We start from the raw sequence: 18,405 nt of genomic DNA on the forward strand, positions 1-18,405 counted from the left end.
TGTGGTAGTTAACTTCTATTTACTAGGTGTCTTGCTCAGCCTGCCGCTCACTTTGAAGCAAGACAAACAACGATATCAAACGTAGTGAGTGAAAGGACCCGTGTTCTTTACCTGAGAAATCCGCAGCCAAGAGGTCCGCGGCCTTTAGAACCTTCACCTGTAGAATGCCTACGTCCTTCAGATCCCTCAGTGAGTTCTGTAAGGCCTGTGGAGATGGACAAACACAAGTCAGAGTGGCTTCTGCATGCATTTATTTTGAAGTTGTTCCCCCTAGAAGTATGTTCCAGATTTGTCTTCCCCTTACCAAAAAAAAAAAAAAAAAAAAAAAAAAAAAAAAAAAAATTCTTAGAAGAGTTGCAAAGCTGTCTCATGTCAAGCACCAGGGCCGTTAGGCATGTATCACAGCCAGATTAAAAGAAAATTGACTGAGAATTAATTAACTGCAGCCTCAAAATAAACAAATTAGAAGCACTTACAATCTGCTTTTAACGTCGCCCCCTGGTGCTAGCATCGATAACCCACTGGGAAAATGTGTGGGTGGAATTACATTCATTCTCCCCTGCCTTTTCTCATTAACGCAACTTTTAAATCACCTTTAAAGGCAATATCAAACTGATCTTGTTATTCTATAAATTTTATGGATACCACAGCACTAACGCTCATCCCGTCATAAATGCTTGCTACCAAGGGAAAGAAATCGGGATGGAAAGAAACCGAGGCTTCTGATCTATGACTCAACCTGTTCCATTCATTAAATGAAAAGCCAGGCTTCTGGTGCCACCCTGTAGTCACTTTTGCTTTAGTCTTTAATTAGCACGATCCATAGATGGAGCGTGTTTACTACAGCTACTTGTGATTCTGAAGCAGACATACACAACAGTATTTGCATGTCTCTAAGCACGTGGCATCCTTAAAAACCCATGCACCAGGGATAAGCAGGTACCTAGTCTCATGCTTCTATTGAAAAAAAAAAAAGATTGCAGTTTCCAAACCTTCAATATTGTTGCCATCCTTTTTAAATAGTTAAAGGCTGGGATAATCAGGCTGTAGTGCCTCAGAAGATAACAATAAAACCCTTCCTAATTGGGCATGTGGGGGTAAAACAACAAAAGCTTAATATTAAACACATTTAGCCTAACCTCATCTGTGTCAGCTCGAAGAACCTATGAAAGGCATTGTCCCTGTGTATTTTAACCATAAACAAATGAGCCAGCTAGTTTCTGAGTTATATGGAATCTTTTGAGATGCCTATTTTTATACTGTGAAGGTAGAAATGCTTTCTAGAGATCACTGCTCTGCCAGGGTATTGGGCACATCTACCTGTAATCCTAATGTTGAGACTGAAATGGGAGGACCAAAATATGAGGGGAGCCTGGACTACACAGTAAATTCTAGGCCAGCCCACACTGTACATAAAGACAGCATAACAGTGGATTCTTTCTTTCTCACACACACACATACCAGCTCACAGAAAAAAATAAAAAAACTAGGGTGCCCACATTCTTAGTGGCCTCAAATCCTAAAACATTATTCAAGGCAGCCACTATCATGCCAACATATTATCTTTATAGATATAAGTGGGCTGCACAAATTTCACAGTCTATCCACTTGAAGAAAGGATTCATTTCCATCTTCCGTTCACCTATATAAAGTGTTCAGAGAAGAGATCAGCAGTGAACTCTGGCCAGACTTCCTCAGACTAGAACAAACTGGCAGGCCGACTCTGCACTGACATGAGATGTAGGTCTAGAATTTTCCCTCCTGAAGATTGAGAATTATTCAATTCACCAATTGCATTCAACGTATGTATAGTGAAGGCTTCTGGAGGTGCCAAACTCTATCCTGAGAACAATGTGCTAACTGAATTAGAAAACTCATCTTGATTCATTTCCAGGTCTCTGCTTTCTTCCAAAGACAGAAACAGAGAACATGTGTTGATTTATTAAGAGCAGGAAACAAAAAGGAGAACAGGGATGCAAATAAAGAGACCTAGAAGGCCACAGAACAAGAAACAAATAGACAAATTGATGCTGAGCGTACCAGCCCACACATGGCAGTGCTTAGAGACAACCGTACACTGATGTCACCACTGAGGTGGTACAGAGTAAAGCCCTCCGCACCTATCCTGGGCTTTATCCAGGCACAGGGTGCCCCCTAACCCTACAAAATCCTTCTATATAAAGCACACTGAGCATTTATAGCTGCTTAGACAATTTCCTCACTCGAACTTCTTTCTGTTCAAATTTCCACAGACAGGCTAAGCTACTCTGCCTAGAGATTTCCAATATCCCACTACAACTTCCAAACACTGGTTTGGTTTTCTGAAACAGCAAATTTGTTTTTTGAAACCGCAGGTCTCCTTTCATGGTCTGTTGTCTTGTTTTCTGAAATGCAAAACTAAACTAGCATCAACCATCTCTGTTGGTCCCCCCCTCCCTTTTTTTTTCTTCTTCAATGCATAGATGTGGTTTCAACTTAAAAGTGCAAGCTGGAAGGACACAGGAACCGGAGTAAAGGGGCGATGTTGGGAGGTAGTGCACTCACGTATCGCTGGGAAATCTGCTTTCTTTCACTGGGGTCCTCTAAGGGGCAGACACAGAGATCAGAGATGGAGACTCCGGGGCAGGGCGTCAGGGTGATTAACATGAGCAGAGCCCCCAGGCCGCTCTCCAGGGGTAGCTCCAAGCAGTTGTCTTGCCTCAGCGGGAGTGCTGAGATATCCACTTTACACCTGAAACATTTCAGAAGATGGGGAAAGCGGCAGTTACTTCAAGGCCATAGCGAACCTCCGTAGTTACCCCCGTTTCATACATATTTCCTCAGCGCCAAACATCACTCTGTCGGACATAGGTTATTGATCGGGGAGGGTTGCCAGTACTCCTTGGCTCCGGATACTCTCTCAGCCTAATATGCTCTAACTGAAGGATCCACTTTCATTAAAGAAAATGGAAAGAAAATGGCAATACCAGAGGATGCTAAAGAAAAGAAGATGTTATGTCGTTGCCAAATAAGGCCCCGCAAAAGGACAGTGCAGTCAAGCACTGGGGAAAAAAGAGTACCCTGACTTGTAAGCACGCAGTACGGTCAGGAGTTCGCACTCAGCGAGAGAAAAGTGGAGACAACCGCGTGTGGGGGAAGAGGGACCGCAGACTCCAGTTTCTTCCCAATTGATTAATGCCAACTGGCAAATTTGTAGTTACAGAAACATGTTGAGGTGGTTTCCTACTGGGCAGGCTTCCCCAGGTGAGTTTCTTGTGGACAAATGGAGCATGAAGTGTTGTTGATTGATCCCATCTCTGCAGCACTGCCAGGAAGGGCTTTACCCATCTGGTATAAACTGCAGGTTTTCTGTCTCTTAAGAGCCAGTGTTGTAGAGCTGCTGAAAACCTCAACACATTTAAATACAGAAGCAAACCCTCCGTCGGGGGAGGCGGCTCGTAGGTGCTGAGCCGTTTGTTTGCTTCAACATTGAAAAGCTCTTGCTTTGCCTGGACCACACAGTCTACCTTTAAGAACGCAGGTGGTTGAGGAAGCCAGGAAAACACTGAGGGGTTGGGGGTGGGGGTGGGGTGGGCAATAGAAGCATGGAGATTTAATTATTTTATACAATTATCAGAGACTCTGTATAATTATGAATATGATGAATATTCAAGACTTCCAGAAAGAATGGAAGCACCCCCTCCACAACGAGCTAAAGCAGGGACTTTGTGTGTTAGCAGAAAACTAGGAGCAGGTACCCTTACAGCAAGGAAAGCAATGGAGGCTTGAGGCCACAAAGATACAAAGACAAAATTCCTCCAGTCTAACAAATTGGCACAATTGTGGTCTCCCTCACAACTAAAATGGGGAAAACTAAACTACTAGTCTATTCCTCTTTTTAATTATATGATCAAAATTCACATATCAGTACCCGACTATAAATTTAAACATGCATAGGTTCTTACTTGCTATTTATGTAAAGTGACCCCAATTATAGGAGGGTGGTATTGATTATTTTATATATAATAAATTCTCAAATATTTCTATTAGAGATAAATTATAATACCAATATATTGAGTTTTCTGTATTTTTATTAAAAATAATATTATCTATAGCAATAAGAAGCCTTTTAAAAATAAAATGTACTGTTCCTCTTGAAAGGAGGGATAACATGGACTTTTGTTTCATAAGCAATTGTTTAAGTAGGGGGTCAAATGTGCTTAATTGTGAAAGAAATATCAAGTGTTACACACTGACTTTAAGACTTACAAACTCCCATGTTCTTAATATTACCGGAGCTGTATGCCTAAAAGTGTTGTGTTTTTTGTTGTTGTTGTGGTTTTTTTTTTACATTGTTAAGGACACATTAGTTTAGAAGGGGTGCACAGTTTTTCTAAGGTAAACAATCTAAGAACTTTTGGTCTGTATCTCCATATGGTATAAACTGCCATTGCTGTATGTGGTGCATGGTTATCAATTCTGACTTATCTGCTAATATTTAAAATCCGCTGAAGATTTGGAGGAGGGGTTCCTCTTTAGTTCACTGTGAGAGTAATACTTCTGCTCTTTAGTAACAAAGCAAAGCTAAACTCTTCAAGATGTAAGCGACATAAATTTTCAAATGAATTAAAGATGACTTTACTACTTAAAACCCTCAAAAGGCAACCCAAGATCTGATTTTTGTTTATTTAAATAGTTTTGTTAATTCTTTGACTATTCTTTTCCATGCATTGCATTTTTATCCTCATCACTGCACGCCACTTGTCTTACAGAATACACAAAGTAGTTTTGGTTAGGTTTTTTTTCCCCCCTGCTGTTTGGCAAAAAGCTTTCGCTGCTCTCTATGGTTCTTTGTCTTTCCATTCCCCTTGCTGCCCACCACAGGTAGATGCAGGATCAATGGGTAGATGCTATAAGGGGACACAAGGTCAACCTCTCTACCTATTATGGGCAGGGCATGGGATTAGCCTGCCAACCTGCTATGGGCAGAACCCAAGCTATTCCCACAAAGAGACCACTCTGTGTGTGGTGAAGCTCAGTGTGGTCCGTGGCTCATCCTTTCCACTGAAACTACCAACTCCTTATAACACAGAGGCTACAATGTAAATAAAAATATAAACAAATGAGATTGTTTACTAAGAAAGCTTTATTTACTCAAAAACTGTCTTTGATTCCTGGTTTCTATTCGTCAATCTTGATGTACAGAAATGCTTCTTTTTTGGCTGCAGTAAGTTACACCAATGAAAATATTTTTAACTGCAAGACTGCTTCAAGGTAACACAAACAGACCAATAAGGACATTAGAGAGATAAATCTAAAAGGTTTTAAATAATTTTTAACCTCACTATACCCTATGAAGCTGGCCCAAAGTACCAATGATCTGTTTACTAATAAAAAGAGATAAGCACTATTATAAAATTGCTCTGGTGTAAGAGACTATACAAAACTCAACCACTCAAAACTCCTTTATAAGCACTCTGATTAATGAGCATTAAAGAAGTATTGCTGTCACCAGGGTATCATGTTTTACTCCTTGTGCAGGGTTAATGATCCTCTCTGGACAATTAGGGTATTCTACCCATAGGACCAATGGCGATTCAGGAAATGTTCATTCCAGCTTCAGATCTTAGCAAATCGAGACCACTGGTGCAGTTCAAACATTCACCTCTTGGGAGAAAGGCAAAGTAGAAAGATCCAGAGGGTCCTAGAAGCCTACAAGTAGAACATTATGATAGGCAGATTTGGGCACAGGGGTCCCGCTCAAACTAAGGCACCAGCCAAGGACAATACAGGCGGTAAACCTTAAACCCCTACCCAGATCTAGCCAATGGACAGGACACTCTCCACAGTAGAGTGGAGAGTGGGATATTACTTTCTCACATACTCTGGTGCCTCAGATTTGACCATGTCCCCTGGACGGGGAGACCTGGTGGCACTCAGAGGAAGGACAGCAGGTTACCAAGAAGAGACTTGATACTCTATGAGCATATAGAGGGGGAGGTAATCCCCCTCAGAAACAGTCATAGGGGAGGGGAATAAGGGGAAATTGGGAGGGAGGGAAGAATGGGAGGATACAAGGGATGGGATAACCATTGAGATATAACAAGAATAAATTAATAAAGGAGGAAAAAAAAAAACAAACAAACATTCACCTTCTGCAAACAAAAGCAAAACTGTCACTGGTGTGTGCATACCTAGAGAGAAACTACTGTATTCGTCTACATGACGTAAGAGTCCATGGCTGTACACTCTCCCACTTCATCCAGAGCCATCACCAGCTTTTTCACACCTGCCAAGAAGACGCCTGCCTGGATTTGCACTGACTTCCTAAGAGTGTGTGTCATGGAATACATGTGGAGACCAGAAGACAACTTTAGTTGTTGGTCCTTATCTTCTACCCTGTTTCAGACAGGTTTTCTTTGTTGTTGTTCTGTGGTGCCCAGTGGGCAAACTAGATCCTAAGCTCTCTGGGATCCTCATGTCTCCCGCTCGCCCTCCCACAGCAGTGCTGGGATTACAGCTCCTCGGAGCCTGCTTCTGCCTTTTCCATGAGTTGTCGGACTTGAACTCTATGCTTACATGGCAAGCAATCAGGTCCACTGCAACATCACTCCAGCCTTCTCTGTCCTGCTCCCAACTACTCACTTTACAGAGCTCCGCTTAGATCACTCTTTCTCCTACTCTGTCCTCTTTTAACCAGACACCGGAGTTCATCTGCACGATTCCAGGATCCACAACCCTCCTACCAATGGTAGGGCCACTGTTGGCTACATGCAGCCCCCAAAATTTAGTGCTAAAGGGCAGGAGATTCACCTCATCATTTTGTAATGAACCATCACTGCTTTGAAGCCTACCGAAACACATAATATTGGTGAATAAAATGAATGCTAAAAGAAACATTTACCAATGGAATGAGAAAAACTGCATACCCTCCCAAATCTCAAGCAATTAAAAAAAAAAAAAACAACCCAAAAACTATCCCTTCTGTGAATTATTTCACAGCCATTATTCTTCCCCTGTATACAAAACAACGGAAATAAATGGGTTTCCTGGGTTTGAGGCTGGGAATTCCACAGTTCTACTTACCTGAAGGAAACAGAGACTAAATTACTTTTACTATTTTTTTTCCTCTGCAACAGACATTTATTAAAACTTCCCTTCCTCACCACAGGCTGCTAAAGTGCTGACTTAGCATTGTTTCTGACCTCATGTTCTTGTCTTTCTCCATTAATCCCACAACATTTTAATGTTTTAATTCAACACATAATTTTACCATATCAGTCAGCCAAACCGGCCCACCGTTGACTTGCCGTGATAGCTTTTAACCTCTTCTTCATTACCATAATTCCATGTTTTATATTACAGATTGGTCAGCTTTTAGCTTAAATGCATGGGGCAGGAAAGAGTGCTATAGTTTGAAAAGCTGTAAATCTCAGAGGCTGAGGAAGTGGGTGAACAGGAAGAGGACGGTGAATGTGTCAAGCCTGGCTGTAAAAGCAGATCAACGACATGGGCTGCAATTTGTCCAGAGAAATATTCCAGCCTGGACTGTTCACTGCCTCAAAGCCACTAATAAACTGGTAAGGATGTCAGAGCCACTTTAAGACACCATCTGGGACCGAGGAATGCCTGTAAAGCAGATCAAAACAGGAGTATGCATCTCTTTCTTAACCTTTGCAAACTAAGTTTAGACTACTCTGTGAAGCAGAATCTCTCTCTTAATGGATTTTGTATCCATTAAGAAAATGATTTCTTTGAAATGGCACAAAACGGATAATTTATATTCATCTGTTATTTATCTTTTTTTTTTTTCAGTTTCATTAACAACAGAGACTGGAGGATGGCCGAGTGGTAAATGACTGCCATTCAAGAAGGAAGATTTCAGATTCTCAGTGCACACATAAGAGCTGGGCATAGTGTTTGTCACTAACTCTGTGCTAGGGGCCTGTGATAGGAGGCTTCCTGAGCTGCATCATCCCTGTATTGCTAGTTATAAACTGGAGCATGTGCACACATCGCTGGGGCTGGGTGTGCTTGGACTTATGTCTTCCTTTTTGTGAAAGTTCACTCTCCCTGCCTTGGATCTGATGATTTCTTTTTACAGTTGCTTTCCCATTAAAAAACATGGAGTTAGGCATCACGTTTTCAAGGGAGGCTGGCTCTTCTGAAAAGCATATTCATCTCTGAGGCTCCATTTACCCCACACCTTTCGAGGTACCCGAAGGTCAGGTAAACCCTGTGGGAGGGTGTGCATGGCAGAGGAGAAGACAGACTCTAAAGACCCTTGGAACATAGATGCAGGAAAGAGTCAATCTAAAGATCAACACTGTTTATGTGAGCCCCACTCCTATAAGCAAAGGCTACCCTATGTGTGAATCTTGAATAGTACTGTTCATACCCTAGTCAGTAAATATCCTTGAACATGCCCCCTGTTCACTTATTCAAAAAAGTAAAAAAAAATTAAGGTCTATATTTTGAAAAACATATTGAATTTTACTGCTTACATTTAATTTACCAGAATTGAATAATTTTCATTTAAAATATTGTAGAGATTTATATTTGCTATACAGAAAACTTCCAAAATTATTAACAGTGGTGGAATGTTCACTGTGGACAATGGCAATGGATTCTGCTATGGTTTCTGGCTTGAAGTCTGGCCATGGAGTCTACTGCACAGCAAAAGAGTCAAACACACAATGGGTTCATCGCCAATGTCTACAGTAGCCCCCTTACGCCTGGGTCAAGTGTTTCTTTCCCCTATTAAATTATTTGCAATGGGAAGCTTTACCCAAGAGAATTTCCTTAGAGGGCATTAAGAGACAGTGAGCATAGATTTACACCACTAGAGATTCTTATATTTTTGAATAGTTGAAGTAAGACTAGCTAAGCCTTAGAGTGAACAATACAAAAGAAAGAAAATTGGGGTGTGGGGGGATGTAAATGTTGAAATTTGAGGCTGGTGGGGTGGCTCAGTGGTAACGGCACTTTAAAGACATTTGTTGCACAAGCCTTATGATCCGAGTTTGAACCTGTGAACCCATGGTGGAAGGAAATAGTCAACTCCTGAAACTTGTCCTCTGACCTCCACATGAATGACCTGACATGTATGCACCTGCGAACACACACAGACACTCACACTGCTAAGTAATTTTTTTCAGTGGAAAATTTGAAAAATACAAGCCATAAGAAGGATCCACAGGGAACTTGTAACTTTCCAGGGATAACTACATGCTAGTACAATGGCTTATTTGCTTTTATTGATGAGACAGGGCTTTGCTGTGTAGCCTAGGCTAGCCTCAAACTCATGCTCCTCCCTCCTGAGCCTCCTGAGCCTATTGGCATTGCAAATCCAGGACACCTTTTCCTGCCTCCATATGGCCATTAAACCTGAGATGCAGTATTCTCTGTGAGTAAAGACCCGGTGCTCACTGCACGGCAGTGCTGCACAGAGCCAGGTCTCCCAAGAGATAACTTCCTTGTTGTTGTTGTTGTTATCTTTTGTATTGCAAGAGGGGAAAAAGGAAAAGGATGCCCAAAAAAGAAACAAAATCCTTTACAATGCATAAAGAGGAAGGACAGAGTGATCAGCAAGACAGGTAGACATCTCAGTTCCAAACAGGAAATTGCTAAAATAATAAATGATAAGACACAGACCATACAGGACACCTTCAATTATTATTATTATTATTATTTTTGTCTCTGTGAAGCCACGTAGCACTCATTTGGAAAAGCACTTCCTATTATGTGACGGAAACATGACAATGCAGTGACATGAGACATGCAAGGCACTATTATTTCCACCTACTAAAATAACCACAGGCCATTCTTCACAGGAGGCCCAGACACCCACTGTACAGATAACACTTTGGGACATAGAGTTCTCTGGGTTTCCTAGCTTAGCCTTGGTCCTGACTTTCTGATCCTACTGCCCTTGATATTGTCAGGCCTCTGGCCTGTCAGAGAACTCAGGATGTTGGAAGTACCGGGAATAAACATCTGAGGTACCTCATTTCCCATGTGTGGTCAGGGGAGAGGAAGAAAAAAAAAAAAAGCAAGATGAGACTAGTAACAGGACATGAAGAGATGGTCAAACATCGGCCCACACCTCCTGTATCCAGGTTATGTGGCATGACCCAGTTTGATACACAATGTGCCCAGTTGGCCCAGTGGACTTAACAAAGCTGCCTACCAGTCAAGGCAGACAAGACCTGCAAGGCAAAGCCCGCTGTGTTGGGCAGGTGTGGAGTGAAAGGTAGAGATGTCCCCGCCATAGCTCTGGCTGGCTGTCCCCTTAGTGGGTACCTGGCCATGCATAATGGAATGCAGACATTGTGTGCAGAGGCACGTGCCTGCTTCCGTAGCATTGCGGGAGGTAATAGATATGAGGTGGACAAGAGCCCTTCAGCTACAGGTATCTCGTTACACATCAGGGAACACCACGTAACAGGACAGCTGTGTTGAGAAACAAGGGAGGAATTCTGTGGATGCTAAATCCCCCCTGCAGCTACCTGGGGAAGGAGGAAGATACAGATAGCAAGAAGGGACAACACAGCATGGCATTGCAGGGTTCCACACACTGCACTAAGAGATGCACAGAGAAAGACCATTCTCCGAAGGACTGCTTAGCTGGCCTCCTGCCATATCTCCCCCCTTTGAGCTTCTTACTGCTCTCTTTGCACTCCCTCGCTGTAAAATGAACCGGTTATAGCTGATAAGTTTTTTTTTTTTTTTTTTTTTTTGGTTTTTCGAGACAGGGTCTCTCTGTGTAGCCTTGGCTGTCCTGGACTCGCTTTGTAGACCAGGTTGGCCTCGAACTCACAGCGATCCACCTGCCTCTGCCTCCCAAGTGCTGGGACTAAAGGCGTGCGCCACCACGCCCGGCTGCTGATAAGTTATTTTAATCATTTAGTTTTGAGTAATAAGCCCTGGTCCTTGGCTGAAGTCCCAAATCTCAAGGTATACCAGCTACATAGGAGAGGTGAGAGCATCCGTCAGCAGTGGCCCAGCACGCAGCCTTGAGTTCAGGCTCTAGGCTGGAAGTTGGCAACCGTTAGCTTGCTGGCATCCCTTTAAACATTTGTGCTCCTCCTTTAAGATTTGCATACAAATTATGTATCTAGGAGGAAAACAAAAGATAATAATTTTATATTTTTAAAAAATGGGATTCTTAAAGCCTCAAATCCTGGCTCTGGAATTCATTGCTCTGGAGCCCAGGGACGACTTGCTGTCCCTGGCTCACAGGGTTCTGCTGTCCGAGATCAGAGCTGAGGAGAGCTTCTGCCAGGGTTTCCTTTTGTGCTTGCTTTAGGCCAAGCATTGGAGCTGAGGGCTTCACTATAGTCCTCACTACAATCTTACAGAGAGACTATAGTTCTCACGTTATTCTCCGCTACCCAAGGGTGGTCCCTCAGTTGACTTGATAAGAGTCCAGAGTAAACAAATAAACAGCAGAATAACTTTGGCTCCTTCAGATTCTATGACATTTGTCACAAAAATCTACCCTGGACATTGAAATGTTTCTTCTATCGTAGGGAACAACTCACCTTCTTCTTTTCTTACTGTGTGAAACTCCAATGAAATCTTGGAAATGGTTACGCATGTGTCCCAAAATTCTGAGACAGCATATAACCTTCTATGGAGATTCCCAGACTCACAGACTGCAGTGGGCTCTTTGGAGGCACAGGATACACATGCACGAATCTAACCGACCTTGCATGAAATATTTTCTTTAAAGAAGATGCCCATAGTAACAACAGGAAAGCATTCTGCGATCTGCCAACTTCTTCCATAGCTTTTACATTCTGTTAGGTATTATTTGCAAGCCAGAGACAAAGCATGTAAGATGTACAAACAACTGTGGCACCTGAATGCAAATATGACGACATTTCCCATGCACTCTGACTGTTGAAGTATGCTACCATCACGTGTTCTTGAAATGAGCTCCCTATAGATGAGGAAGAACAACTCTATTTTCTTACGGTTAAAGCCCGCTGTGAATACTGAATTGCATTTACCAATCACAAAACCGACTATCACCCCTTCCACAGTAAATGGCTGCCCAGCTTATTACCAGCGCCTTTGGCTAGGGTACAGGTATCCACTCTCAACCCAAACAGGTAAGACATGCTTTCAGAGCTAGCGCTGTGCAGACAGGAGCGCCCACCCCCCCCCCCTCCAGTAGTAGCAGACAGAGTGACTCACGTGCCCAGTCGCTCCTCATGCTTTTTGCTGTCCTTTCCCCACACTTCAATGTCCAAAATGCCCATCCTGTCAGAGAAGTAGTGAAAGTCAAACTGTTCCTGCCACTGCGGGTTTGCACTCTTACACAGTGTCTAGAAAACATGCAGTCAAAGGATTTACTTTCTCAGAAGATCAGTCATGGCTACAGCAGCTACACATTCATTTCACGTCTACAGGGCAGGAAGTCACTACGATGGGCTTGGCCTCTTAGCAAGATACACTTAGCTTCTGAGATAAAAAGGGGGCCCTCGTGGACTCAGGATAAGACTACTCGTTTAACTGACTCCCAAGTGGAGCAATTTCTCTATCAAGTTAAAAAGACTACCATAAGAAACTGTAAAACACAAAAGCATACAGAGAGCATATACAAAGAGCCTGCAATTGCTCATGCCTACAGAAGATAACATTAGCTCTTTAGTCAAATAAAAGCAATGTCTGTGTTGTGTATATCAGACCTGGCTTAAGCGCTGAATAAACTAGCACATTGTGGGCTTAATAACAACTTTTTGACACATTAGATGAGAATTCTATAATACGTGACAAACCGTATCTGTCTAATTTTAAGTCCAAAGATACTAAGACAGAGCTAGAAAGCTCTACTTTGCCATACTTGAAAAGTTAAGGAGAATTTTTAGAAAAATTACACACAGGTTCCCATGTTTTCTGGGTGTGACCAAACTGCCTTATGGGGTGGCTTTGCTGGCAAGATCTCCATTTCTTTCTTTTATAGATTATTTTCTGAATAAATATTTCAAGCATCGGCCTTGAAGGCCACAGACCAACTCTTAAACCAGCACCAACTACTCCTACGCAAGGAAAAGCATGGGCAGCTCACGCCTTAGCAGTTGTCACGTCATATAAACACATTTTGGCTGCCTTTTAGTACCATCATTATTATATCAGAGCATAGAATTTAGATTCCAAGGGGGGAAAAAAAACCATGTCTTAGAAATGCAAACTCAGTACAGCCTTTCCCAGAGGGAAAGTGCCAGACATTGGTCCAGCTCTACACTTTGCCTGCTACTGAACAGCGCAATGTTCATAGGGATGAACGTGCTTTCCCGAAGTCCTCAGCCCTGACCCTGACTGGCTAAAGACTCCTCCATGCAGGGAAGTGATCACTTCTGGCATACTCGGTGCCAGCTCAGCCTAAACATGATCTGCTTAAAATGAAGACCTGCCTATTTTAGATCTCACTCATGCTTTCTTTCCCTTTCGTCCCTCCTTTATTTTCTCCTTTCATGTACTCTTGCTTCCCGTGTGTCTCATCTTCCCACTCCCTCACGCTGGAGGGAAGGATGCCTAGCTGTCTAATGTTGCACTTTTGCACTGCATCTTGGGCAGCACACAGTCCCTTGCCCTCCTGCCTCCCTTTCCACGTTGTCAATCTACTCAGCTGCTTTCTGGATGCCAAAAAACCCCAATGTGACTATCCATGGCTCCGCTTTCAAAACCTTTTAGGATTATTTTTTTAAATACGGCTTCTTCTTCCAAGTGGCATAACTTTCAGTTACCATTACCCCTTTAACTCATAAAATACGCAAACTAGTCCTATCTGACAGTTATAAAATAGTTACACAAAAGATTAAAAATTGGTCATCAATTTCTGTTGTTTAAAGATTATGATTTTTTTTAATTCAATCCACAACAAATTACTAAAATTAAGAATTATATGGCATTTAGATTGGCTGGATCGAATCAGTCAATTTATTTGTACAAATCAGTTAAGAACGCTATTTTTTAAAGTACTTTATATAGGTCTTTTTTAGAGGGGAGGCACAAAAAAATACCAAAACCCAGAAGCACCACATATCTAGTGTTGGTGTTAAGACTAATGAGAAAAAGATAAAAACAGGACATATAATTTTGAAACTATTTTTACTTATCTCTACCATTTTAATGTCCTCAAGTTGTATGCTGCTTTGTTTTAGAGTCATGAAAAACACTCTTTTACCCTTTGCCTGCTGTCTATGGAACCCACATTGCTTCTCTCAAACTGAAGCTAAGCCATGCACCCAGAACTATCACTTATTAAGCTTTCCCTACATCTGAAATGCATGAGAAAATAAATGGCACCAAGCAATAAATACCCATCGTAGTTTAATGCCTCTATACACTTGCTTTGTTTTCTGTAGTGCTATTCAACACAGTTGGGTAGAGGCTAAAATTAAGCCTCCTCCACTCTTGAGAAATAGAGAGTGGGAACATTTTCATCTTTAGTGCTCGGAAAGATGAAGTCCTCCTTGTAGAATTAACAGAGCTTACCTTGCTTTTGTACCGCTGCTCTCCCAGTTTCAACTGGACAAACAGCTCGGTCACGTTTCCTCCTGAGACATTCTTCCCTTCCAACAGAGTTATGCTTATAGTCCCATTCCAGAGTTGGTTCTTTCTCAGGGACTCTGAGAGACGTAGGTTGCGGATCAAAGAAGACTATAAATAAATAAATAAACAAATAAGCAAACAGATAAATAAAGTTAATGGCTCTTGAAAGTGAACCTGGCAGACACGGGAGCTGCAGCCCGAAGTCGCTGCCAGCTTGGGGGGAAAGCATTAGTATTCCTTGGTTTTGCGAATCCATGCTCCCCGATCTGTGACTTGCTTCCAAGCTAGCAAAAGATAGGCGCGAGCAACGTGGGGATTTGGCTCTGGTTTGTACTCCCACTCGGATGAGCTCTTTCATAGAAACCCTTGAACTGGGCTTTGGCTGTTTGACTGGTTAAGAAGGGGAAAAGGCACTTTGGGAAACAGGACTCTAAGGGCCAAAACACCTTCGGGGATTTCACAATAATGACTGTGGATTTATCTATCGCATTAAAATTTATCCTATCTCTCCATTACTTTTCAGGCTAGTATTAAGGGTGCTCCGTGCTGCTGTAAGAACCACAACTCCAGTGTAGCTTACAGTGACCTAGCTGATCAAATAAGTGGTGTGGGTCTGGAGGACGAGGTGTGACAGCGTGGGATGAAAAGGAAGATATGAAGTACTTCCCAGAATCCTGGAAGCCCAGAGGGGCTAAGTAACTCAGCTTATGTTTTTCTTTTTTTTTTTTCTAAATGATTTTATTTATTTATGCCTTAAACACAATATAGAAAGAAGACAAATATCTATTATTAAATGGTAACGATGGTGGCTACACTTTTCTAATCCACGCTGTAAAATTTTTAATCTCTATTTACAAAAGTAAATAGACTAAGTGGTGGAAGCAGTCTCCATGGCCTTACTACTTTTAACATTCCACCCATCCCTTGCTGAAGCTTTTTAGTGAAAAGGCCACCTTTGTTTTTAAAGAATCAACATGCCACAATTACACTCACTGAAGGGAACCATCATGCCATTAGCGTTGCTCAACACCCTGGGAGGCTCTGGTTGCCCTGACCTCTCAATGGTCTCTCCGTACTCAGTTGTTCTGAGTTAGGATTCCCATCTGATCCATATGCTGCATGTAGTCGGAGAGTTCGTTTCCAAATACTGCTTAATAAGTGAATTGGAACAAGCACATAGTTTTCATTAGAGGAAAGAATCACTGGACTGGAGAATGTAAACAAATCTGAGAACAGAACCAGTGCACGGATAAGCCTGGGCAGCCATTCCTATCTGTCTGCTGGCTATGTCTCTGTGGTTACTTAGACACCACTTTGCTCAAACACCGGACAGTCACAATGAGTCTTAACTAGTAGTAAATAAGATCTGTATTATTAACATATCAGCTTATCTGATCCAACTATGTCATTCCATCATTCTCAAGAAATGATGTACCAATGCCCCTGGGAGTATTTTGCTAAACATTGTATGATAACCTTAAACAAAATTACTTTTATGGAAATATATACTCCCAACTTTTATCCATGATGATTACATGGATTCTCTTCCATAAATGTGTGTGTGTGTGTGTGTGTGTGTGTGTGTGTGTGTGTGTGTGTGTGTGTGTGAGAGAGAGAGAGAGAGAGAGAGAGAGAGAGAGAGAGAGAGACTGATTTAGAAATACTAATGCACACCAAAACCATTTTCCCATGCAAGTGGGAAAATAAACAAACAAGAAAGAAACTCTTCTCCCAGAAAATAAGGATTATTTCTTAATCTTCAATTGTCACTTGGTCTTCTATACATTAAATTCAATAAAAAAGATATAAAGTAGTTTAAATTAAATTACTTTGTTCAAATCACAGCACATAATATAAACACACACCTATGTGTGTCCACATCTATAGATGTGCATACGAACACAGAATATTTGCTTACACATTTTATAGCTTACTGGGTGCATGGGTTGAAATGTCTGCCTTTAAAAGAAAAATGAGATTTTGATTCATAAGCGCTGCAGTAATTCCCTCTTTTGCTGTCTTTTGCTTTCTTTTCCTTCTTAAAAGTTTGACTTCTAACCAACAAGCTAAAGCATGACCTGTCCCACGGCCATGCTTCAAAGTTCCGACAGATATATTCCTCCCTCAACACTGCAACTATTTCAAAATCCCTTTTATAAAACAGGGAGTAATGTCCACAGAGGATCAAAGGGCATCCTACAGTCTGGCAATTGCCTAAGAAAAATGGCAGCATGTCCATGAAATATGCCCTAAAATAATTTTGCAGTGCAGTATGTCCTAATTTCAAATTGGATGTTTATCTTGGAAAGGCCTCTATCTAACTTGTCCATAAAGCAGCCCCACTTAGCTCTATGAGCTCTGTGAAAATGGAATCCAAAGCTGGTTATTAAGGGGGCTGGAGATGGGTTCCATATGGCAGAACAGCACGGGAGGCCAAGGCTGAGGCCTGCATCAGGCACGGCTTGGCTGACGCTCCTGATCTACCCATGGACACTCGTTGCCTTACACCATAACATCTGGATTATGGCTTGTAATGTCCCTGGGAAATATCCTCTTTCCATCAAAGCCTTTATCTATCTCAGTCGGACTTTGAACGTTTTAGTATTTAATGCAGTCATGTTTGATCTGATAAACTTGCTCATCACTGGCCAAGTTTTCTTTTCTTTTTCCCCCACTCCCTCCTAAAGGCAGGGTGGGAAAGAAGAATTATTTATTGCAGAGTCACAGATAGGGCAGAAAGTAAGACTTTTATTCTACTTATCTGACCTCAAAAAAAAATTTTTCACTTGCAAATCCAATGCTCTGTGTACTTGTGTGTGATCTAAGGACACTCTTTATACTTCCCTCAGCATTCCTTCTCCAAAAGAAGAGACGGCACAGGGCAGACCCAGGCATCCAGTGTGTGCTCTACAGCAGGGCCAGGCTAGTGGGATCTATTTGGTTCTTCGAACATCCCCGTTCTTTCCCCCAATAAATTGACTCATCTGCACTTACTCAGTTTGCTGAATAGCTCGGGGTTTCAAGTCTCTGTCCCTGCCTATAAGGGAAATTTGTCATCCTAATGCAGCCTGGACCACTATAGGAGAGGAGGAAATGACCCATCAAAGGCGAAGCCCACCCCACCTGAGCTGAAACAAACACCAGCGGATAGAGCAAAGTTTCTGGGTCCTGACCCTAATTCCTCCACAGACAGGAGGGATAAAATATAGTGCCTCCGGGTTGTGTTATTTTCTTCCTTCCTCCCCAAGGATCAGAACCTTTTAGTATTTCTATGTGATCCATTCATCTCTCTGAGTCTGGACCCCCACTCGCTCCACAAGATCCACACTCCTTCTTCTTAGAAAGGAAAAGTGATGCCCATTGAAAGTGCACACATCAATTATTAATAGAAAAACCAAAACGAGGTGTGATACTCAGCTTATTAAGCAGCCTGTTTCTCCTGCAAATGAAACAACCCTCCAAAGAGCTCTTTCCTTCTGAGTCATGGTAACCCCACACCCAGAACTCAGCAGGGAGAAAAGGAGCCTGTAAGCTACGGAACTTCTGTTCACTTCAAGTAGGTGCCAAGATTTACTTCAGAATATCAAAAGGTTCTCGTCCAGGAATAGATTCCCAGAGTGAATGTACTTATACAGGGTTTATACAGTGACTTGCAGGCTGGTGACATTAAGTGCTAAGTGAAAACACAAGCAAGGTAGAACATCACTGAGCTAGGAGCTAGGATGACAAGTCTGTGGCCATCAACAGCAAGACGACACTAATGCAACTGCTCCCTGCAAACGCCACAATGGAATGTGCAAAATCGGTACCAGAGAATAAAAGAGAAGGAACAAAGGGGCAAAGAGAAAGGAATGAAAAGGTAAG

At 42.1% G+C, this 18,405-nt stretch overlaps 1 protein-coding gene across 4 annotated transcripts in view; it reads right to left on the bottom strand.

The window, feature by feature from the left end:
- MCTP2 (multiple C2 and transmembrane domain containing 2) overlaps nucleotides 1-18,405 on the bottom strand; it is a 228,289-nt gene that overhangs the window by 118,513 nt on the left and 91,371 nt on the right. For 3 of the 4 annotated variants that reach the window (XM_084772920.1, XM_084772921.1, XM_084772922.1), the window contains exons 9-12: nucleotides 14,485-14,649; nucleotides 12,181-12,311; nucleotides 2,545-2,731; nucleotides 112-205 (exon numbers count right to left, since the gene is read on the bottom strand). In XM_084772920.1, coding sequence (XP_084629046.1) covers nucleotides 112-205; nucleotides 2,545-2,731; nucleotides 12,181-12,311; nucleotides 14,485-14,649 — 577 coding nt within the window. Of the gene's footprint in view, nucleotides 1-111; nucleotides 206-2,544; nucleotides 2,732-12,180; nucleotides 12,312-14,484; nucleotides 14,650-18,405 lie in introns of those variants that run through there. The other variant, XM_084772923.1, reaches the window with a different exon arrangement.

The sequence above is a fragment of the Acomys minous genome (genome assembly GCF_964271855.1).
Source record: "Acomys minous genome assembly, chromosome: 2".
In the NCBI taxonomy this organism is placed as follows: Eukaryota; Metazoa; Chordata; class Mammalia; order Rodentia; family Muridae; genus Acomys; species Acomys minous.